The sequence below is a fragment of the Rhinopithecus bieti genome, unplaced genomic scaffold (genome assembly GCF_001698545.2).
Source record: "Rhinopithecus bieti isolate Rb0 unplaced genomic scaffold, ASM169854v2 scaffold_13349, whole genome shotgun sequence".
NCBI classification, from domain to species: domain Eukaryota; kingdom Metazoa; phylum Chordata; class Mammalia; order Primates; family Cercopithecidae; genus Rhinopithecus; species Rhinopithecus bieti.
The window spans coordinates 1,579,454-1,604,332 of NW_016807772.1; the positions used below are offsets into that span (position 1 = coordinate 1,579,454).

The 24,879-nt window shown below is 44.5% G+C and overlaps 1 protein-coding gene across 9 annotated transcripts in view; it reads left to right on the forward strand.

Annotated features, from left to right (window-relative positions):
- Window positions 1-24,879, forward strand: part of TBC1D1 (TBC1 domain family member 1) — a 255,452-nt gene that overhangs the window by 178,153 nt on the left and 52,420 nt on the right. Inside the window, exon 1 of one of the 9 annotated variants that reach the window (XM_017883756.1) lies at window positions 17,008-17,030. The exons of 7 other annotated variants lie outside the window; for them this stretch is intronic. Coding sequence is in view for 1 of the 2 variants with exons in the window: in XM_017883754.1 (XP_017739243.1) it covers window positions 17,071-17,170 (100 nt within the window). In the remaining variant the exon portion in view is untranslated. One more of the 9 variants, XM_017883754.1, reaches the window with a different exon arrangement.

Sequence of the window (24,879 nt, forward strand, 5' to 3'; positions counted from 1 at the left end):
TATGGTTAAAGATTCTTGATCACCTCCCCATCTGCCCCCGCCCCCGTGCCACCCCCNCCGGAAAAGTGTGCTTGCTTTTTTTTTTCCCCCCTGTGTTTTTGTTTTTGATCTTGTTACAATATTTATATTCCTTGCTCATTTGCAACTTATTCGAATGGAAAGCTACTTTCTGAAATCTAGATGTTTTTCTTTTTCTACGGGGTTTTAGGACATGGGCAAAACAAGGAAGAAAAAAACTGTCTTCGGTTGGCAGAGACGTGGATTTTTAAGATTGTTCTTAATTTACTTTCTGTATAACTTTGCTTTTCTGTGGTGAACAAAGACCAGGTTCAAGTTAAAATATTGCAAGCCAAGAATCTGATTGTTCATGGATTTCTATGGTTAAAGATTCTTGATCACCTCCCCATCTGCCCCCGCCCCCGTGCCACCCCCACACCCCATTGTGCTTCTTGGCTTGTCATTTCAAAAGTCAAGAAAGTCACGGTGAATGGCAAGATTTTACCTAGACTTGCTATTTTTGTGCCTGGTAACAATTTTGAGTTAACATTGACTGAGCTCTTCCTGGTGCATCACTGGCGTTCAAACAACCAGTCCATAACACTGTGTGGGGGCTGGAGCTAAGGTTATTAGTGACACAAGATAGCACCTGAGCCACTGCTGCTTGGTAGGAGGGCTGAGGGGCAGAGGGCTGAGGGCTTGGATGCTGAGATGCTAGAGTCAGATGGCCTGGATTTGAATCCTTGCCCTCCTGTTCGGATCCCAGCTGACCCATGACGATGCTGCAGTACCTGACAGCAAATTCCTCCTTAGGGCTGCTCTAACTCTAGAGTGTGTGCCTGTGTACCTGCAGGAGAATGTCCAAAGTGGGTGATCTTGATCTGTTAACCTTTGAACTTTAATCTATACCAGGGAGCCACTGAAGAGTTTAAAGCAAGTGAATGACAGATAGTTTGAAAATATTTCCAAGGGGATAGAATTTATGGACATACCTGAACATGAGCAGCCTCAAAATCAGGGCTGGGACTAGAGTGAGGCCAGCAGGTGTCCAGGGTACAAAATGTAAGGAGGCACTCCCTTTCAGGGCTGGCAGGTGTGGATCTTGAACTTCCAGGACCTTGAGAGTGAGTGTCTCCTAAGGATTATACCCTGGGTGCCTGTTTACCTCATCCTGGTCCCTGGTCCTCTGTATGTCCTACTGTCTGCTTCAGTAAACAGTCAGCCCCACAAGGGAAAGAAGGGTTGGATCAGCTCTGAGGAGGGCGTTTTTTAGAAGGATAGGTTTGTTTTGTTTAAAAAACAGCTTTATTGAGATATAATTCACATCCTATACAGGTCATTCATTTAAAATGTACAATTCAATGTTGTGAGGTTGTTTTTTGGTATATCCACAGAGTTGTGCGACCATACCACAATCTGTTTTTTTTTTTTTTTTTTTTCTTTGAGATGGAGTCTTTCTGTGTCACCCAGACTGGAGTGCAGTGGTGCGATCTTGGCTCGTTGCAACCTCCACCTCCTGGGTTCTAGTGATTCTCATGTCTCAGTGACCCGAGTAGCTGGGATTACAGGCATGCCCCACCACACCTGGCTAATTTTTATATGTTTACTAGAGACAGGGTTTCACCAAGTTGGCCAGACTGGTCTCCAGCTCCTGGCCTCAAGTGATCCACCTGCCTCAGCCTCCCAAAGTGTTGGGATTAAAGGTGTGAGCCCGACCCACCGCAATCTGATTTTGAAACCTTTTTTTGTCCCCCGGATAAAAACCTGTAGTTGTCACTTGCCAATCTATTGCCGTCCACCTCTAACCATAGACAGCCCCTGATGTACTTTCTGTCTCTATAGATTTGCCTATTCTGAACACATTCATCTAAGTGCAGTCATGTAATATGTGGTCTTTTGTGTCTGGCATCTTTGATTTAACATAATGTTTTCAAAATTCATTATGTCATAATACATACCAGTAATTCATTCTTTTTAAATGACATTAATATTCCTTTGTATGGAGACATCACATATGGTTTATCCATTTACCAGTGGAGAGGCATTTAGATTGTTTTCACCTTTTGGCTGTTATGAATAATAGCGCTGTGAACATTGATATATGTGTTGTTGTGTGGTTGAATGTTAAGGAGGGCCTTTACGTGTGAGCTGGTGTGGAACCTCCTCCTCCAGGGGAACCTCACCTGTGATTCTACCCCCTGGGATGGCTAAACCAGCAGGGGTGGGAAGGGTCTGGTCCTGCTGGCCCTAGGCTTTCCTGCAGACTGTTGTGTTTGTCTTTCTTCTGCCCAGGCTGAAAGGGAGGATGCCCTGGGTTCTGGCGCTGCCCTCACGGGTGTGTGGGAAGGCTGGGGGAAGCCAAGTCTCCAGGGTGCCTCCATCAGGGACCATGCAGCTGGGAGGCAGCCAGAGGGCCACAGATTGGTGGCATTCACACAGAGCTATATTTCCTTTTTGTTTGTTTGTTTGTTTTGTTTTTTGTTTGTTTGTTTGTTTGTTTTTTTGTTTTTTGAGACAGAGTCTCGCTGTGTCGCCCAGGCTGGAGTGCTGTGGCGCAAATCTCGGCTCACTGCAACCTCCGCCTCCCAGGTTCAAGCAATTCTCCTGCCTTAGCCTCCCAAGTAGCTGGGACTATAGGCATGCACTGTCACGCCAGGCTAATTTTTTTGTGTTTTTAGTAGAGACAGGGTTTCACCATGTTGGCCAGGATGGTCTTGATCTCCTGACCTCACGATTCATCCTCCTCGGCCTCCCAAAGTGCTGGGAATACAGGCATGAGCCACCATGCCCAGCCTCCATTTCTTTGTTTTTCTTTTTTCTTTGAGATGGAGTCTTGCTCTGTCACCCAGGCTTGAGTGCAGGGGTACCATCTCTGCTCACTGCAACCTCTGCCTCCTGAGTTCAAGCGATTCTCCTGCCTCAGCTTCCTCAGTAGCTGGGATTACAGTCATCCACCACCACACCTGGCTAGTTTTTTTTTAATTTTTATTTTTTAATAGAGATGGAGTTTTGCCATGTTGACCAGGCTGGTCTCGAACTCCTGGTCTCAAGTGATCCGCCCGCCTTGGCCTCCCCAAGTGTAGGGATTATAGGTGTGAGCCACTGCACCTGGCTACGTGTTGGGATTAAAGGTGTGAGCCCGACCCACCGCAATCTAATTTTGAAACCTTTTTTTGTCCCCCTGGATAAAAACCTGTAGTTGTCACTTGCCAATCTATTGCCGTCCACCTCTAACCATAGACAGCCTACCAGCTACGTTTCTGCCAGCTGTTTGCAAACTATGCCCCAGAATCCCCTGGAGGACTTGTAGAAATACCAGTTGTCAGGTCGCGCCCCCAAATGTTGGATTCTGGAGATGAATTCTCTTGGGTGGAGCCCTCAAGCCGCAGCAGCTGATAATCATGGGGACCTCCTATTCTGATAAAAATTCCAATAAAGTCCTGAGTGATTGTTAGGGGAAATAGGAAAATAACACATTGAAAATTAGAAATGTGTTCTATGGCAGAGGATGAAACAGCCAGCGAAGCCAATAATAGCCATTGTAATGATCTTTATCATGTATTAAGCATTTTGTGTTTTCACTTTTATACAAGTAGATGATTCCCATAGGTATTACCACTTTTTTTTTTTTTTTTTTTGAGACAGAGACTCGCTCTGTCCCCCAGGCTGGAGTGCAGTGGCACAATCTAGGCTCACTGCATCCTCAACCTCCCAGGTTCAAGCGATTCTCATGCTTCAGCCTCCTTAGTAGCTGGGATTACAGGTGCCTGCCAGCACACCTGGCTAATTTTTGGTATCTTTTTTAGTAGAGACAGGGTTTCGCAGTGTTGGACAGGCTGGTCTCAAACTCCTGACCTCAGGTGATCTGCCCACTTTGGCCTCCCAAAGTGCTGGGATTATAGGCGTGAGGCAGACGTCTGGCCTTACTGCCCATCTTTTAAGAGATGATAACAGAAAGATTGAATGACACGGTTGTGTCTCCTGCAGCTCTTGGTTCACATAGCCAGGATTCATATCAATCTATTTAGCTCTAAATCTAGTCTCTCAATCTCAGTAATGAACCGTTGACAGTTTTACGAATAAATTATCAAGCGTTTTGATGGATTTGCTCGCTTAAATTAGTGCTTGTACAGTGATGGGCTGGGTTAGGGTGAAGGAACGTATCTTATGTTGGAAGTACTCTAGAATTAAATGTTAACTCTCGTTAATAAAGCATACATTTGGGGCATTATTAGCAACTTTTTTTTTTTTTTTAAGCAGAATTAGATTTCTTAGTTGAGTGGTGTTTGTTATTTATATTTATGTGTTTGTTTGTGACAGGGTCTTGCTTTGTCACCCAGGTTGGAGTACAATAAGTAGCACAATCATAGCTCACTGCAGCCTCGACCTCTTGGGCTCAAGCAATCCCCTGCCTCAGCCTCCCAAGGGTCTGGGACCACAGGTGCACATCACTGCGCCCTGCTAAAGTTTTACAGTTTTTGTAGAGACAGGTTCTCACCATGTTGCCCAGGCTGGTCTTGAACTCCTGGACTAAAGCAATCCTCTTGCTTCAGCCTCCCAAGGGATTACAGGTTGTGCCACTGCGCCAGGCCTCCGTGTATTTGAATGAAAGAGTGGATATCTCCTGGAGGTGGCAAAGCTATGCATGCCTCCCTGGAGGGGAGCTGGAGGCTTTGGGGTTACAGTGATGGCATATTCAGGGAGCTCTGGACTTTGCGAGATCCTGAGATAAAGCCAAAGGATGCTTTAAACTGCTTCTGAATGAACTTTTTCCAAGTGAATTTGTTTTATCACTTCTATGTAAATGAAAATATTTGCAGCATGAGCACTAACAAGATTTTTTTTTTTTTTTTCTGATGGAGTCTCGCTCTGTTGCCAGGATGGAGTGTAGTGGTGCGATTTCTGCTCACTGCAACCTTCACCTCCTGGGTTCAAGCAATTCTCCTGCCTCAGCCTCGCGAGTAACTGGGATTACAGGTACACATCATCATGCCCAGCTAATTTTTGTATTTTTAGTAGAGATGGGTTTTCACAGTGTTAACCAGGATGGTCTCTATCTCTTGACTTTGTGATCTGCCCGCCTCGGCCTCCCAAAGTCCTGGGATTACAGGTGTGAGCCACCGCTCCCGGCCAAGATTTTAAACATTATTTACCAAAGTAGGAGCATGGTAATTATGGTCTTTTATAATTCTGAAAGTGATTTCTAGTACCAAACTATGAATTTTATACTTGAGAGAATGAGAGGTTTTTCGCGGAAAGTTGAAGTTATTATGGTTTGCTTCCTGTTCGGGTGCTTTTGCTGGAGAATGTTTGGTGAAGAGCAGTTCTGGTGATGAGAAGTTACGGGTGTACACAGCTGGTGCGGTTTTTAGGATCTTATTTTGCAATAGCATGTTCCTCAAACAGTTGCCAGGGGAAGGCTTTCCTCCTCCTTACTGGTACCAGCCTTTTCTCTTGCAGACAAGGCAGTATGGGAGGGGTGGGAGACAAATCAGAAGCTGTTGGTTTCTTCAGCCCGGCAAGGATTCAGATTGCAGGTTGGAGACTGGAGACCATCAGCGGGGATACCTTTCCTGACAAAGTGGTGTTTCTTCCTGGCACTGCTTGCCAGAGAAGTTTCAGTTCATCATTCTCCCTCAGAGAAGCCAATATGGACCACATTCTGATACTTCTCTTCCTTTTCCCCTAACACTGAAGGCTCAGCCATGCATGGTGCATGTCCCAGTGTACAGCAGGCTGCATACAGTTAGACCAGATGTTCTTGGAGTACGAAAAGTCACTGAGTTTCCATTCACTTGTGGGTGGCAGGTATGGCCCTCCTCACCTCCCATTGCTCAGGTTTCTCTGTCCTGCCGTTTTTACATTTTCCAGGCGTTCACCTCCAGGTACCAAAATTCACATCATTTAGATGTTGTGTCTGCCTGCCCATACACTGATGTACCAGTGAGGGATTGTTCTCACCTGATGAGAAGTCCGGATGATGATAGAGCAGAGCTGGCCCCTGGGCACCGTGATGACACCCTCGAGCTTGGCTGCTTCTGTTTTTCTGCTTCCTCCTCTTGGATTCCCCCTCCTTTGGCTTCCCCTCCAGTTCCAAGCAGAACAAAGCAGGAAGCATGAAGGGGGAAAGGGTGACCCCACTATATCCAGAGAGCAAAACTGTCCCAGAAGTCCCTAGTGAACTTCCATTTGTGTCTCATTATCTGAAACCGAGTTACCTGGCTGGTCATGTGCAGCCACCAGAGGCAGGGAGATAGTGATTCTGCCTATGTGGAATGTTCTAGCATTCCCTGGTAGCTTTTATTTCTTCAGGCAGCCATGACTTTGCATAGATCATTTCCTTTTGCCCAGGACACTCCTCCTGCTTGTTTTCTCCCCTCCACACCAAACCCACAGTGCATTAACAGTGACAGACTTTTCCTCATCCTCTCAGGCCACTTGGATGTCATCATTTCTTCTCCTTACCCCTCAGGCATAGTCAGCCTCTCTGTGTCTGATGTTTTACGGCTTTGTGTAGGCCCCTGATGGAGAGCTTCTCACTGTGTCTTGGGGTTATTTATCTCAACCTCTGCATCTGTGCTGTCCTCTATGGTAACCAACAGCCACATATGACTGTTTAAACTTAAATACAAGCTAGTTATATTTAAACATAATAAAAATGTAGCCCCTCACATTACCCTCATTTCAAGAGCCACCTGTGGCTACCATATTGTAAGCAGAGCTCAAGAACATTCAACAATATTGTGAGAGTGGCTACCATATTGAGAGCAGAGGTCTAGAACATTCCCTTATCCCAGAAAGTTCTCTTGGACATGCTGCTCAAGGTGGTGAACTCTGAGATCTCCAATCCCCCCAGCTCCGTCACTCAGAACCACAAATGTGGCACCATTAGCCTTAGGGTGGTGCTTGTGTTGTACTGTCTCCTGACTGAAGAAGTAAACTTCAGGCAGTCAAGATTTTCTACAATCCGCACTGCTCCTAAAACTAATGTTACTGGATATGTAAAAGCTATTGAGTGCAGTGCTTTCAAGGAATCCTGAAGCAAGTGGGGACTGGCATGTGTCCAGATCCCTTGTTTTGCAAAAGAAGAAACAGAGGCTTTAGAGGAAAGGGATCCACTCAAAGCCATACAGTCAGTGGTAGAATGGACTGGAATCTTGATTGTTCATCTCACTCCCTTCCCTTTCCATTAAGCCATACCTGATTGAGTATCACCAACCTGTTTGTTTTGCCTGATTATGTTCCCTTCTCGCCTGTTTATTTGGGTTTCAGCTCCTTGCGAGAAGTTGTTTTCAGCTTCCTAGCCCCCTACCTGTAGGCGGTGCTCTGGGAATGCTCAGGAAGCAGATGCATGTGAGCCTTTCTCAGCCAATGATTGCTTAGTTTGCAATAAACAAAAAATGACTCAAACTAGCTTAATCAAAAGGAGGCTTTTAAACAGCAAGATAAGGGTAAAGGCTGGGAACTGGGAAGTTGTCAGGAACCAAGGCTGTCTCTTTGGGGCCATGTAATTTTTTTCCCTCTCGGTCTCTTTATTCTGCTCACCAGCTGACCCAGCTTGCTTGTCACTATATGCAGTCATGTCAGCCCCCAGATCTGTATGACCTCCTAGCCTCAGGGGCACCCAAGTACCTGGCTGCCAATCTGTGTTTTCTTCCAGGTTTCGAGAGGGAGAAGTGAGAGGTGGGAGAAGTGTGGAAGCACTGTGGTATCAGGGGAACCCCTGGGCCAAGCTTGTTCAACCTGAGGCCTGCGGATGGCATCCAGCCCAGGACAGCTTTGAGTGCAACCCAACATACATTTGTAAACTTTCTTAAAACATGATGTTTTTTCTTTTTGCTTTTTTTTTTGTTTGTTTTTTTAGACAGCTCATCGGCTATTGTTAGTGTATTTTTTGTGTGACCCAAGACAATTCTTCTTCAGCTGTGGCTCAGGGAAGCCAAAAGATTGACCACCCCTGCCCTAGGCCATTATCTGGGCTGTGGGAGGTATGGGGCAGGGTCAGAGCTGGGAGGGGAGGGCATAGCCTCTGGCCACCATAAGTTAGTGTGTTCTTGGTAATTATCTTGCTTGTCAAGTGAAGGCAGAACCAGGACAATGAAAGTAATGGGAGTCCCTAGCTTTGTAACAGTTAATGGTTATCTAAAAGTAGGTGAAATTGTGCATGAGTGAGTAGCATGAATTTCTTATTACCAAAGTGCTTAGATAGCTGGCTAACTTTCTGCCAAAGATCCCTCTGCCAGGATCAACATTTGATTAATATATTTATCCTGTAATAAGAATTTGGGATTCTTTTAGCAGAATAGTTGTCATGTGGCTGGCTACACAACCAAAGATAGTCCAGGTGTCCCTGTAAGAGGAGAGATTGAAGAGCTGTTGCCAGGTGCCTACGTGGACCTTCGGCATGATCCAGCCTTGGGGAGGCCTCACACGCTCCTGCATCGCCCACATCTTGCCAAGCCATGGAAAACACTTGAGATTCATATCTAAAACCTAATTTAAGCTTGGTGAGGGCAGTGGCCTGGTACAGGGTTTGGGTCATAGATGGTGCTTGATTTCTGTTGTATAAAGGGGTATATGATTTTGGAATATTTACCAAAAATGGGCATTTTCTCTATAAAAATTATTGTATCTACTGAGATTATATTATGTAAAGAAATAACATACACATGGAGAAAAAATACAAAGAAGGCATTGATATTCTACAGAAGTGGCAAGAAGATGTGATAGGTGATATTTTGCCTTTTCTTTCAATTTTGTAATGTAGTGACTTTTCGGTAGAAAAAAACTAATTTTTAATTAAGGGAGAAACATTTGAAATACATTCAGTTGTTCTAGAAAACCTCACCTTCCCATAAAAGTTTAAGATGGAGACATACTTCCATCGTAAATCATGATGCTAACCAGTATTCACATTTATTGGAAATGGACTCAATTTTAAAATTGCTTTTCTTTTGTGGGCTGGAACCACAAATGATTGTTTGGGTTTTTTTCCCCTTTACTTTCATGGAATTACTCAACTTGGCATGACCAGTGATTTGAGCTGAGAACATAGAACCCTTGATTTGCGGAAATCAGGCCACCAAAGGTAGAGATCCAGTGGTCATTGTCTGAAGGGTTTCTTTTGTTCTTGGCCCTCCTGTCCCTGCTCTTACTGTGGGAGCTGAAGCTGTAGGTGCCTCTGAAGCCTTGCCATCCATGGTCACTTCCTGCCCACTCCCCACCCACCCCTGGGAAAGAGTTCCCAAGTGTCCCAAAGCACTGTGTTGCCTAATGCTTGTTGAGAGTCTACATTTCTCTAGATCTAGCAGAAGTAAATTTTCAGTTTGTTATATTTATAGTTTCAGAAATAGTTTGGGAATGGATTTAATAAAAAATTTAAAATCCTATCATTTTATATCTTTTCTCGATATTTAATGCTTTAAAAGACATCAAAGTTATATTCTCCCATTACTCGTCCTATACAATTAAAACCTGTTTTTTGAAGTTGTAATAGATAAAGTTAGCCCTAGGTCAGTCCATATTTGTGTAAACTCCAGCCCACTGCCACAGCTACTTTGGTTGTGATCTGTCATTATCTTACCCTCTGTAGGGCAGAACTGTTTCTGCCTCATGCCGTTGCTGCTTTACTCTTCCTGAAGTGGTGTGGCTCTATCTCTGTAGTCCTCGGCACATGTATCTCTGTCATTTTTGTCTGAGACTGTAGGCTCTCAGACGGCAGGGTGAAAAGGTTCTTTTGTTTGCTCAAATCTCTCATAATACCCTGAGTCTGTGGAGCTCAATAAATTCTGCTTGATATTATTGATAAATTATTTGGAGCCTTTTATGTTAGAAAAGGGATTCTTGGCCGGGCGCAGTGGCTCACACCTGTAATCCCAGCACTTTGGGAGGCCGAGGCGGGCAGATCACGAGGTCAGGAGATTGAGACCAACCTGGCTAACATGGTGAAACCCCATCTGTACTAAAAATACAAAAAATTACCTGGGTGTGGTGGCGGGTGCCTGTAGTCCCAGTTACTCAGGAGGCTAAGGCAGGAGAATGGCATGAACCCAGGAGGCGGAGCTTGCAGTGAGCCGAGATAGCGCCACTGCACTCCAGCCTGGGCGACAGAGCGAGACTCTACCTCAGAAAATAAAAGGGATTCTTAATCCAATGCTCCATTTTACAAATGAGAAGACTGAGGCTCAAAGACCATGATACCCGCAGGAGCCATGATTTACACTGTATTTAGGAATAGTGTCTAGGGTCAGCTTCTGGCGTTGGCTGACTGCAGAGCAGCCTGGTTAGGAACTCTGGGGTTGGGTGGGTCTGGGCTGCTGGTGCCACTGCAGTATCCCTCCCCTGGAACTTTGGGCCTGCTACCCACCCCTGTTCCTTCCTTTGTGAGATGGGGCTAGCAGTAAACTGTCTTGTTTCGTCAGAGGCAGTACTGCATAATGAATGAGAGCCTGGGCCTAAATTAGGCACAAGTGCAAACCCTCAGAAAACTATGTAGACCTAGAGAGAGGGACACACACACACATCTGTATGGCAGGGAGGCAAGGCTTGGGAATGTTCTGATTTCATGTTTTGAATTGGTATAACCTTTGGGAGGATATCCTTGGAATCGCAGAGCTTCATTTACATCATGACTCTTTCCTGCCCGCCCACATTTTCTGAGTGGCCAGAGTTTTAAATGTGGAGCCCGTGAGTTTTTTTCTGTTGCTTCATTTTGGCCTGTGGCCTTTTGTTTTCTTGGTATGTCATGAGGCGAAATAAAGTGAAACTCAGTGCTGGTTAATAACTCCCATCATAATGTATATTTCTGTGAATGGCCTTTAGCCGTTTGAGAGGAAAAAGGGTCATGTAAATTTCAGAAAGGCCTGATTGGCTGGAGACTCAGTGCAGTGTCACAGTTAAGAGTATTGATTTTTTAAACTTTTTTAAATTTTGTATTATTGTGGTAACAAAGACATAAACGTAATACTACCATCTTAACCATATTTAAGTATAAAGTTCAGTAGTGTTAAGTATATTCACGTTGTTGTGCAATGGATCTGCAGAATTTTTCATCTTGTTAAACTGAAACTCTATGCCCAATAAACAACTCCTATTTCTCCCCCTCCCAGCCCCTGGCAGCCACCATTGTACTTTCTGTTGCTCTGAGTTTCACTACTGTAGATAACTCATATAAGTAGAGTCGTATGGTATTTGTCTTCTTATTTCTGGGTTATTTCGCTTAGCATAATGTCCTCAAGGTTCATTCACACTGTAGCATATGACAGGATTTCCCTCTTTTTTTTTTGAGTTATATTCTGTTGTATGTATATTTCACATTTTCTTCATTCATCTATTGACATTTGGGTTGCTTCTACCTTTTGGCTATTGTGAATAATGCAACGATGAATACGGGTGTGCAAATGTCTCTTCAAGATCCTGCTTTCAGTTCTTTCGGATGTATACCCAGAAGTGGGATTGTTGGATCGATCATAGTGTAGTTCTGTGAGTAACCCTCATACTGTTTTCCACAGCTGCCATGCCATTTCACGTTCCCTCCAACAGTGCCCAAGGACTCCAGTTCCTCTACGCCTTCACCCACACTTGTAATCTTCTGGATTGCAGATTTTCTGGATCAATCATCTGGATTACACTTGATTTTCTGTGTTGGGCCTGGATATTTAGAAAAGTATTCCTCCTTTGGAGTGGTAAATATGTGAAGTTTTTACTATAAAATAATGGCCATCCTAATAAGTGTGAGGTAATATCTCATTGTGGTTTTGATTTCCTTCATGGTTAATGTGGTTGGGCATCATTTCATGTCCTGGTTGGCCATTTATGTTTCATATTTGGGGAAATGTCTCAAGTCCTTTGCCTATTTTTTAATTGATTTATTTGATTATCTGATGTTGAGTATGGATTATTAAATCAGACTGGCCTGAACTTAAATCGTGGCCCTTCCATTTTGGAGCAAAAGCAGCTGCATGTCCCACTTGTGCCTTGGTTTCTTCGGTGTAATGCCGGCGTAATGATAGCCCCACCTTGTAGTTAGGAGTGTTGGGGCAGTCAGTGAGGGAAGCACTCACTCCAGAGGAGCTTGTTCGTAAGGAGAAGGCAGCCGGTCCATTCCTAATAGGGGTCTAAAGGAAGGAAGAAGGGCTGAAGGAAGTAAAAAGAGCCTCCTCCATGAATGGCAGCCATTCTTGAAATCCACCCTGACTGCCTTCATTTTTAATGTTAGTGGACTTTTAAGACAACCAAAAGGTTGTTCTTGGATGACCAGAGACTGTGGCATAGGGAGGATGGTCACGTTGCCAAGGACCTCTCTCAACCTCCTAGGTAGTGTGCAGCTGGTAGTTTGCATAATTGCTTCAGCTTTTTGGCAAAGTGCATGTAAAAGCCTAAAGTCACAGCCAGAGGAAACCTGGTTCCTGAGATGGCAGCTTGATGTTCCTGCCCCATCCCAGGTGCACACCTCGCTGGGCAGCTCTGGCTCTGAATTGAGAGGGACAGCAAAAACCTCCAACTAACAATACTGAAAAGCAGGCATTGAGGGCTTTGGGGGAAGGTTCTTTTCAAAACTCATAATGGGGAAAGACAAAAGACTGGGAATCATTGTAAAGAAGTTAGTCATAGATGCTTCACTCTTTAAAATCATCCCAGCACAAGGTTAAACAGCATGCAGTTTTCACAACGTCCCGGAAGGCAATGAGTGCAGTGAGGTGAAACGTGGCCATCTGAGCACACAATGACCAGGCTTGGAAGGATCGATTTCCCCTGTGCTGGCCCTCAGAATTTAAGGCACTACTTTTAAGCTGAGCGTGCAGCACTTGATTTTCTGTGTTGGGCCTGGATGTTTAGGAAAGTATCCCTCCTTCAAAGGGGTAAATATGCAAGTTTTTACTGAATTATTTCATTTAATCAAAGCAGCCGACTTCTCCTGCCTCCCCTCTTTCTGTCTTGGGGTTACATATTTGGTCCCATGTAACAACTCTTGATTCTTAGTGACAAATGGAAGCTGCGTGTGCTGGGATTTGCCATATTCAGTTCTTGTCAGTAGAGACTTTCTTAGTCTCTCTTTTTTTTTGAGACAGAGTCTTGCTCCGTCACCCAGGCTGGAGTGCAGTGGCCCAATCTTGGCTCACTGCAACCTCTGCCTCCTGGGTTCAAGTGATTCTCCTGCCTCAGCCTCCCAAGTAGCTGTGATTGCAGGCACATGCCACCACACTTGGCTAATTTTTGTATTTTCAGTAGAGATGGGGTTTTGCCGTGTTGGCCAGACTGGTCTTGAACTCCTGACCTTGTCATCTGCCCGCCTCGGCCTCCCAAAGTGCTGGGATTATAGGCATGAGCCACCACGCCTGGCCACAGTCAGTAGAGACTTTTGAAAGAAAATATTACCTCTTTAATGATGTTTTTAGTCCAAGTAAATTGTGGTAATGTTTAAGAAATTTGCTTACCACAAAAACAGTTTTCAAGGAGCATTTGAACTTGTCCACTTTAAGCCATAAAACAGATTAAAGTGTTTGAAATCTTTTGGGATTGTAAATGTATGTCAGAGTACTGACTTTTAAGAGATCTTGATGATCATATCATCTGTTTTCATTTTCTACTACAGGAGAACATTCAAGACTGAAACTTAACACAACTAAAACCTGAGTTTCCCACTTGCCTAAGAGTCATAGATACCTAAAAAGTATGCAACTTCCCAAGTTGATTTCTTTCAGGATATGGGCCCTTCAAAGGAAAGCAGTGAGGCTGGGGTTTTCCAGGTGGAAAGGTCACATTTCCACATATAACTCACTGAACATTGTATTGGGTTGGGAGGAGAATTGGTTTACTATTTTAAACTTTTTGTTTCATCGTGAGGACTTCCCCATCGCCTCTCCTCAGCAAAGCACAAAAGTATTTCCTAATTTTTAAGTCATGGGCTTCCTTTAATGGATTCTGACCTCAGATCACTTCCAGATAAGCATTGTGTAATGGGATGGGTGGGGTTAGGTATTTTAGTCACAGATGCATGAGAGGAGGGAGGGTAGAGGGCAACAAAGTTTTTAACTGGAGCCTATAGCAATTTAATCACTTGTCATCAGCCAGGTCACAGAGTCTCACTTCAGGACAGCTGTGCAAGCAGAATCCCCATCAGGATTTTCTTGATGCCATTGACAGTCACCTGTACATGCCTCTGGGACCTTTCCTACTCCTTTGTCTTTTTATTTTTTTCCCTTGGTCACATGTTTTATTATACTACATATCTCACTAGCTCTTCTCTGCAAGTTACAGAGCTGTGATGGCACCTTGCTCATTGATTATTTCTGGTTGAATAGTTTCCAGTGGCACCTCTCCGGAGATGAGTCCTGTGTTAGTCTGTTCTCACACTGCTAATAAAAACATACCTGAGACTGGGTAATTTATAAAGGAAAGAGGTTTATTTGACTCACAGTTCAGCATGGCTGGGGAGGCCTCAGGAAACTTACAATCGTGGTGAAAGGAGAAGCAAACATGTCCTCCTTCACATGGCAGCAGGAGAGAGAAGTGCTGAGCAAAAGGGGGAAAAGCCCCTTATAAAACCGTCAGATCTCATGAGAACTAACTCAACTGTCATGAGAACAGGATGGGGAAACTGCCCCATGATTATCTCCACCTGGTCCCTCCCACAACATGGGGATTATGAGAACTATAATTCAAGATGAGAATTGGGTGGGGACATAGCCAAACCACATCAAATCCCAAGTGCACATGTCTGACCCCGATCCCTTTATGTGAGACTGGGGTCATGATCCTCCTGCCCCCATCTTCTGAGCCCTATTCCTACTTGGGCATGCTTAGGCACTTCAGCATCTGCATCCTATTAATGTCTTAAGGGTGGTTCCAGACCTTGGAGGTGCACACAATGCACTGCTGATGAAAACCTAGAATATAGAATGGAAGTTACATTTATTCATAGAGTGAAAATCCAAAAATAGACCAGAGAGAAAATATATGAAAATATTAAGAATGTTTATTTTAGGGAGGTAGAATTATACATAACGTTTTTTTCCTTAGATAAATATATAGGTAGATAATAATATTAGTGTTTACAGTTTCTCTGCCACCAACTAAAATATTTTTTTCAGGAGGAAAAGAAACCCAGTCAGCCAACATACCTAAAAACCGTCTCCTAGGCCCAAGAGGGAAAAATTGGGCTTCTTTTCTTGAAATTGCCATTTGTGCCACTGTTGTATTATTTTACCAGTCACTCCAGATTCCAGGCTCCTCTACCTGAGTTCTCTCTCCTTCCACAGTGAAACTCGTACCTTCCTGTTTCCTGGCTGCCACTCAGATTTAGGCTCCATGTTTCAGACCTCAGTGACTGTAATAGCCGTTCCTTCTACCTCTTAGGACGGTTCTTTCTGTAATAGCCTTTATCATCATATCATCAGGGGATGATAGCTTTTAATGAGGGTCTAAAATTTGCAGGTAAGATATCCCTGCCTCTGACATGAGATAGATGTATTGCATGTTATTTAACATATCACTATACTGAGTGCGCAGTTGTATGTAAAAGCATTGTTCTAGGTACTGGATTGAAAGTGGACCAAATGCTAGATAAAGGAGCATACAAGTGTCGTAAGGAAGACAGTTGCCAAGAGAGAAGAAAGGATGGGAAAATGTTGTGTCTACTAAGTTCAAGGTTCTGAATTGGAAAGCTGCAGCTATTGAGGAGAAGAGTCTTTTAAAATTCCCAAAGGGTTTTTGTTCTTTTATTGATGCAATGCTATTTTGTGGCATAAACCTTAATAATTTTGAGGTTGAAACTCTATCGGGATAAAATGATCCTTTTCTATCCTAAGCTTAATAAACATTATTTAAGTACAAATTAAATACATGGAATCTGCCTATCTATATTATAAATGGCATTTGGCAGAAACTACACCTTGACTTTTGGTTCTTTCACAAAACCTTAATTTTTCTTTTTTTCTTTCTTTTTTTTTTTTTGCCTTCAGTGCATTTTGTCTGATTTTACATTAAAAGCCTGTGATTTCTCAAGTCTTGAGTCTGGGGACCAGTCGTCATCCTTTTTTCCCCTCTCCCTTGTCTTCTGGATGTTCAAGCGATTTTAATTAGATGTTGGGCTTTTATGTCAAGTGCTGGCATTGCACTCCATGATAATCCAGGGACTTGGAAGCACATGTTATGCATCGCCCTGGGTTGATGCAGTGGAACTGGGGTGGGTTGGAGGTACTGTTCTAAATCTGCTTCTTGTGGTGGGGTAGGTCAGGTTGTCCTGTGTTGACAAGGAGGAAGTCTGGGTGAGGAAGCAGGATGAAAGTAGACCAGATGCTAGAGTCCACTTTCAAGTAGGATCCCAGGACCTGGCTTAAAGTTAAAGAACAGCAAAGATGAAAGGTGCTGCACAGCAGCACTAGGTCGGTGGCCACGCTAATGACCTAAAAAGCAAGTACTGTGAATTCAAAAGAAAGGACAGCTCTGAGCCAGAGTACTTGGTGCCTTTGCTCAAACAAATCCTTTTCTGGCACCCCCAGGCCTCCCCTCCCGCTTCAAAAAGTTTCTGAATTATGCCAATCCATTGGGGCTCAGCTCAAGGCCATCCCATGCCTTTCTGTCGTAATAAAGCCTTGTTTCCTGGGCTTTAAACATATTCCTTTTTTCTTAGGTACAGAATGAACTTTTTTAAAAGGGAAGTTGTCAGAGGCTCTGTAAAACATTAAACCTGCTTTGCTTTAGGGATGGGGTAGTTTGGAATCAGATTTGCTCCTGTTATGGACTGAATATTTGTGTCCCCCCAAAATTCCTGTGTTGAAGCCCCAATGCACAACGGTGTTTGAAGAGAGGCCCTTGGGAGGTGATTAAGTTTAGTTGAGATTGTATGAATGAAGCCCTCATTAATGGGATTACTGTCATCCCAATAAGAGTTAGAGACCCCAGAGCTTCCTCTCTCTTCACCCTGTGAGGATACAGCAAGAAGGAAGCTCTCTGCAAGTCAGGAAGAGACAGGGCTCTCACTAGAATACACTTGTGCTGGCACCCTGATCTTGGACTTCCCCTCCAGAACGGTGAGAAACAAATGTGTGTTGTTTAAGCCACCCAGTCCCTATGATTTTATTAGAGCAGCCCGAGCTCCATTCTCCACTCCCTGGCTTCCTGCATGGACTTTGCAGCTGGCACCCTCATCTTGGACTTCCCCTCCAGAACGGTGAGAAACAAACATGTGTTGTTTAAGCCACCCAGTCCCTATGATTTTATTAGAGCAGCCGGAGCTCCATTTTCCACTCCCTGGCTTCCTGGACTTTGCAACCAGAGCTTCACGGGGCATAGTTTAAAAGCTGTTTCTCTGTAACACAGCCACTTTTCTGTTTCCAGGTCTAATTTTGACCCTCATAACACTTTGTTAGGGGAGATTTGAGGGTAAGGAAGTTGGCTTGCTTTTCTTTTCACCGTGTCTCAGTAGAAACAGAAGCAGAAAGGCCCTGAGATACTGAGCCTGCCTTTCTCGGCAGGGTGTGGCAGCACCTTGGGCTAGGGAGGCCAGGGCTGGAGGGGAGGCTCCCATGGTGGAGGGGTTGAAAGCTGGGTTGTAATGAGCTGCTTTTCTGCAGATGCCTAAATGATGTGGGTTGAGAAATTATGAGCTTAGCTTTTAGTAGTATATTTTTCTGTTTATGTTAGGTGAGTCATCAGTCTGTCTCTGACTATGTTCAGATCTAGAAGTTTTCTGGAAGATTTGTTATGGCTGTAATAGTGTGGGTTGTTGATCTGGATTAGCAGGGAGCGGCCCCTAATGCATTTCTTAAGAAAATGGTATTTAGTTCAAACTTTGGCTTTGAACTTTGCCTTTGACAAAGATAAAAGTGCGACTTGACTGGTGTTTGAAAAACATGGTGATATGGCCAGGGGCGGTGGCTCATGCTTCTACCCCAGCACGTTGCGAGGCCGAGGCGGGCAGATCACCTGAGGTCAGGAGTTCAAGACCTGCCTGGCCAATGTGGTGAAACCTCGTCTCTACTAAAAATACAAAAAAATTAGCCAGGCGTGGTGGTGTGCACCTGTAATTCCAGCTACTTGGGAGGCTGAGGCAAGGGAATCACTTGAACCCCGGCAGGCGGAGGTTGCAGTGAGCCGAGATTGCGCCACTGCAGTCCAGCCTGGGCAACAAGAGCGAGACTCCATTTAAAAAAAAAAAAAGCAAAATATTAAAACTCTATTGAATGGTCAGGTCATCCATCCTTAATGGGTTGAGTCATTGCTAAATTAATTTAAAATAATGTATTTAAAAGGTACCTTTGTTCCCTAGTGTCACATAATGTGAAACATCCAATTAAGGTAACTCTGTAACATAAAGTAAGTGGCTAAAAAAGTGCTGAACGCCAAAGGCCAGAGATTCTTTTGTGTGTGTTAGAATTTCCCAGTTGTTCAAATCCAGGTTGCTGGATCTACCCCAGAGTTTTTGATCCAGTAGGTTTGGGGTGGGACCAAAAATTTGCATTTCTAACAAGCTCCCAGGTGGTGCTGATGCTGAAGCTCGTGTGGGGACCACATTTTGAGAACTTCTCCCGTAGACTGAACTCATGGTTTAGGTTCTATCAGCTGTGACCCATATGCTGCTGGAGGGAGTGGCCAGATGTCCTGACCTCTGTGCCCACAGTGAGGTCCAAGCTGAGTAGGTTTGACCAGCAGCTGTCATCACAGAGTGAACAATGTAAATAACGAATGTTGGGTGGTCTGACACCTTTTTAAAAAAATCCACATGGAGGAGATCAGAGTGCTAAGTGTGGGCAGCAGTCAGGGTAACTCCATGTGGTTACTGCCCACTCACTGTCTGCTGTTTTTCACCTGTTCTTCAGAGTGTGGTCAGGATGGTGGCCTTGCCCAGCACAGGAGGTCCTTGTCCTTCTGACCACCTGACCCGACCCACCTCTTACCATCTGCAGGCACTCCCTGCCCCTTCCCTGAGCTGTGGGGAACTATTTGCAGTCATCAAATTCATCATGCTGCTGTCTTTTAATTCCCACACTTGCCAAGGTGGGACTGCCCCTCACCTCTGGCATTCCTCCTTCCCAGCCGTGTGTCAGAACTCAGCACTGGACGTTTCCCCTTTCTCCACTCCCACCCCTCCCCACCCCCACGAACATCTCACTTGGGATCATCTCTTCTGAGGTTGGGCCTGCACTCTCGCCACCCTATGGGGTGCCCTTGACCCCTTGGCACACAGACCTGCAACGGTGGCCTGCTCAGCTGTCTCCTTAGGGGTGGAGCTTGATTTTCTTTCATCAGTGTTCTGCAGTGAATTGAATGCATGATTGCTCACAGGAAGGTAGGGGAGGGATAAACACCTTGTGATATGTTTCTTACAAGGTTTTATATGTAGAAAGTTGTATGAAAGTGTCAGATATCTATATATGAAGTATATGTGAAGTTCTATGATAGTTTTGCATAACTTAAGAATAAACTAAGGAGCTGAGACCCAATCCCTTGGGTCGAGAGTTGCCTGGCACCCGGGGCCTGCTTGTTTGCTTCCACTCTGCGTATTCGTTGCTGGCCCCTCATAGGCTGTCCCAGCCCTCTTTGACTTCTCTTCTTTCGACCCAGTCTTTCCTGAGATGCTCCAGGCTCCCTGGCCTCCTGCATCTCGGAGGTCCTCTTGTGTTTGTTTTCTGTGCTCAGAGCGCCATGGTACTGTTGGCCACAGAGGAGGCGTCTGGGGTCCCTCCGGGCAGGCACAGCAGGAGGAAGCCGTCTCCAGGGGCATGGCCTTGGAGCTGAGCATTGACAGGAGAGTCAGCCAGACAAAGAAAGGCCAAAACTCTACCCCTCTCCCACCCTATTTCTACGTGACCATGGGCCCTGTACACACCAAGACGGTGACCCGGAGCCTCCTATTGTTGCGGGGAGCCCTTGGGAAAATGTTGGTATTTTCTTCATAGAACAGTATTCTCCAGTATTCTTCAGTAAATCAACTTTCTTTTTTATCCCCAACCCTAGTCTGATTGTGAAGAAGTCTAAGCAACAGAAAGATTTTGCCAAATAGATTATCTTTTTTTAGAACAAAATAGATAATGATATTAATAGGAACTCGGCACTTACTCTTGTCCAAGTACTGTTTTTAAGCGCTCTCAAGGATGTTTCGTTTAATCACCACAACAAGCTGTGTTGGGGGGTGGATGCTGTTATTGTCTGTGATTTATGAATGAGGAAACTGACACACAGAGGGGTCAAGAAGCTTGCCCGTTTCCTGGTAGTTAGTACCAGAGCTGGCATCATCAGTTGCCTGCTCCTTTTCCTCTTTGCTTTTGTATCCATTACCCCAAGGCATTAGGATGAGCCAGCCAAGTTCTAGTCCTGGCTCCACCCCCTGGTTAGCTCTGTGTCCCGTGCCTTGCCATGGAGGGATAAAACCAATTCCTAGCTTATCCATTGGTTGTGAAGATGAAATCAGTGGGGTACTAGTAAAGCAAACTGCCTGGCACATAGTAAGTGCCCAGAAAATGTGACATTGGACCTCTTTAAGCTTCGGTTTCCACATCTGGGAAGAGAGTGGGGGTTGAGCTAAGTCATTTTCCAATGTCCCTTTCAGCTCCACGTTCCTGTGAGCACTGACAGTTTCCTCACAATCCTGAAGAAAGAAGGAAAGTAAGGGCGGGGTGGCGAAGGTCGCCATTGTGATGTGGCTGCTGGTGGGAAGTCCCTGGGAAGGCAAGGCCCAGCTTCCCAGACACAGCCCTCAGGTGCTCATCCTGGTGGCACTGACCAGGGGCCATGGTGGGCTTTTCCACCCCAGCATGTCTCATAAAATTACAAGAACCACAGTTGAAGATCAGTGTTACAGAAATGGTAACAGGACAGGGCAAACTGTTACAAAGATCAGCACTTAGGATTCTGGCTGTGGTTGAATATTTGTTTCTCTTTAGTTTTGTTGTCTTTAATCAAGAACTGAGAGCCCTGACTTTCAGCTCCTCAAAAAGTACAGCTTCCTTCCCCTTGCAGATGCAAAGACAAACGTCATTTCTTTCCAAGGATAATTTTCTCCCATGCGTTATGTCCTGTCTACGGCTTTTTCTTAATTCTTCTCCAGTTCCTGTAGACCTCCCATTTAGAGCCACCAGCCGCCCACCACCGGAGCTGCGCAGAGCTCCTGGTACTCTGTGCTCTGGGCTCACCCAGCCAGGCCTGTTCTCTGTGACTCTTCCTGGTTCTCTTCCCTGGACTTCCCACTGCCATGCGGTCTTCGGTGCTCTTCTGAACTGTTGTCATGACCTCTAACCAGACTGAGTCAGAACTTTTGACTTCCTCATCTCTAAGTCATCCTTCCACAGCCTTGGAAGTTTACCCTAAACAGCTATTTTGGGAGAGAGTGGGGATAAGATCTGCAGGCCTCTTGCTACTGGCCCTTGTTTCTGCTTATCTTGGCTTCTCTTTTTAAGGATGTGTGTGCCTCTCTCCTCTTCACACCCCTCCCCTCCCATGGCTCCCATCTCAGGCAGAATTAGGTGCTCTGTTCTGTGTCCATAGCTCTTTTTCGAGTACTTGTTCTCGCCATTTGGTAGTCGCCTTTCATGTGTCTGATCCACTATGTTATGCACTCCCTGCCTGCCAGGATATCGTTCCGGTGCTGAAGAATGTATATATCAAATTGCTTTTGCTTTAAAAGCCCCCAGTCTTCTGGAATTCCCAATTTCTTACTAATTAATATGTGGATCGACTAGACCTTAAGCAACCTAAAGTCAGCCAGCCTCGTCTTCTGTATTCATGCGTGTACTATCTGGTCATTAGACAAAATGAGTCGTTTTCAGTGATGAGTTAATAATTACCTGCACACCTTGTTTATGCTGGTCCATTTACCTAAAATGGCTCCCATCAATTAAACCTGTATGGATTTTACCTGTCCTTCCAGAACCACGCCCCTTTCCACAAAAACTGACAACAATGACAGTAAGAAGAACGGTAGCTGACATTTTATTAAATGTTTACTGTATGCAGGCTTGTTTTTTTCCACACATTACCTAGCTCACAATAACCCTATGAGCTAGGCAGTACTATGCAGATTTCGCAGATTAGGAAACTGAGGTGGCAAGTGATCAGGTAACCCATTTGAGGTTGCGTAGCTAGATCAAGGTAGAGCCAGGTTCGATCCCAGATACCTGGCTCCAGGGCCCATGCTCTTGACCTGATAAACAGCCAAAATTCATCTTTCTTTGCTGAAGTTCCGGAACACTTTCTTTGTATTTCCCTTATTTTAGTACTCATACTTCTCTGCTACCCTGATTGAAAGCTGGATTTCTAGCAGCATGCCTGGCATGAGGCAAGAACTTAACAGTATTTCTTTATACCAAATGAATGTTGTCTTTAAAACATTCTGTTTTCCTCTAGCTAGACTGTCATATAATGCAGCTGTGGGAAATAATCAGGTTCTCATTGGAGTATTTTCCATAAAAGATCCACAGAAGTCATGTCAGGGTTAGGAGTGGACTTGGGCAAATGAATCCGTTCATCCATTGAATGTCCCATGCGTATCTACTGTTTCCCAGGCATGGAATATGGCAGGGAACACAGAAATCTCTGCCTCCTGGGCTCTGCTTTCTGTTGTAGTAGAGGTAAAGCTGCTTACACTCTGTAAACAGTTTGACAACATTAAGTCTACATGGTCATTTTACTTTGTTTTTTCTAAGAAATTTCCTTGAGCTGTTGGTAACAACAGACGCTGCAGATGTTAATCCCTGTTGTTGTTAACCTTTCTCCAGAGATTTAATGTTCAGTTTTCTCCTTTCCAGAATCGATTTATGTTGTTCAAACAGAGGGTTGAGAATAACTGGAATTTTTTTAACTTCTTCCTTTTTTTTTTTTTGGGCATAGAGTTCAGAATTTTCAGGAGAGATGAAGAGTTATAAAATGCTCTATGGTGGGTAACACACAGAAAAAGCCAGAAAATTGGAGAATAAGGATCTGTCTTCTCCTTTCCTTCTCGAGCTCCTCTTTCTTACAGGGCATTTAACATGTGATTTAATATCATGTCCTTAAAAGGAGGAGAACTGCAGTTCAGAACTTAATGTCAGTGCTTTGTGAAAATGCAAGAAAGGATCCCTGTATTCTACACTTGAGAGAGCCAGATACTAGACAAATAGGAGGTCGTGTGCACATTGCTTTTTCTCTTTCTCGATCATGGCATTGATTCTGTTCATAACAATGATGCAGTGTCGTACTCTTCCCCACACATTTGTGTGCAGATAGAAAGAATGCAACAGCACAGAGTTGTTGGGGAATAATTTGGCATCTGAAATATGGACATACCAGCATAGATCATATTTATGACTCTGTTGGGAGTGTCACAGCAATGATTTAATAGGAGGCAGTTGTCTCCAAGGCCTCCTGAATTATGACTGGTTTTAAAATTCTTAGAACCCATTGGAGGCTATTGTTTCTGGAAGGCTACATAATTTAAGTTCTCCACATCTTGTCATTATAGGAGATGTCAGAATAGTAAAATCTAATCCTGGACTAAGGTGTTATCACAGCCCTTTGGTTTGGTGGCTTTGCCGACTTTATAAATATGCCTGTCAGTGCCTGTGGTCTCCACAGTTGGGTGTCGGCAGCGAATATAATTTCTCACATTTTGTATGGAGGGACTGGAACCCAGAAGGCATACATTTTCCCAAGAGGCACCAGCACAGTTGGCCCAAGAGGTAGAGCAGCCCCTCCTTCAGCTCAACCTCCACTACACTGAGCCAAGCCACACTTCCTACACTGGCCTCTGTGCAGCTGTCTCTCAGCAAGAATGCAAGTCAGGGAGAGAAGCCAGATCCCTGGGATTGTTCTAGAGAACAGAAACCTCAGAGTAGCCCTCCTTAGACCACCTAACACATCGCATCCCTGCATACATATAAGGGACTCAGTGCTGGTAGGATTGGCTTAGGAATGATGTAAGTGAAAACAGTGCCTGGGTTTATCATTAGAACAAGGTTCTCAGCTGACAGTTGCTTCGGACTTTGATTTTATTCTCCTCGACCTGCCACTCCACTCGAGTCCACATCTCTCAAGACTGCACATGCCTGAAGGAGGACTGATTACAAAGCTATAGCTTTGTCCTCAGTCTGGATCTTTTTGCATTGTTGAGAAAGCAGCTTACTTGGACTGATTCAGCAGGCCGAATTTAGAACAAAGATTTTAACTATCTCCATTTATAAATTACCGAGCTCTTTTGTAGCCAGGCTAGTCTTTAGTATGAACAAAAAATATTATAAAACTTTGTTGTTAATCTACACAACTTTGTTGTTAATCTATACAACTTGGTTGTTAAACTATAAAAATCAGTAATTGTTACCATGTGAAATGAATTTGGATAAAGGAGATACATTTTTACCCCTTCCCAGGGTTTAGGAGAGATAAAATGGGGAGATTTTAACTCTGAATCAGAGGTTCTTAATAGAGGTGGTTTTGTTCCTCCTGACCCCTAGGGGACATTTAGCAATGCCTGGAGGCATTGATGGTGGGCAGATGCTACTATGCCCAGGGAGACTGCTAAACATTCTACGGTGTATAAAACAGTTCCTCCTGACAAAGAATTATCCAGCCCCAAAATGTCAGTAGTGCTGAGGTTGAGAAACCCTCCTCTAAACTCTTGGGTTTATTTGCTGACCTTTACAGTGGATCAGCTTTTACTTAGTTCATGCAGAGGTGAAATTAATACTAGTGCTCAAATATGTCTTTGTATTCTGGACTTGGCCTGGGTCCCCTGAGCAAGTCTGGGACAAGCTCCTGCCATGTGTTGAGGACCTGAATTCAAGCAACTGACAACAGTATTTGAACTGTGTTCTCAGTGGTGGGAGTGAAGGAGATGAGCCCACATGCTAGGAAGTGCATAGGGTTGCATGAGGAAATAGAGAGTAAAGCTGCAGTGTGGAGCCCTGCTAT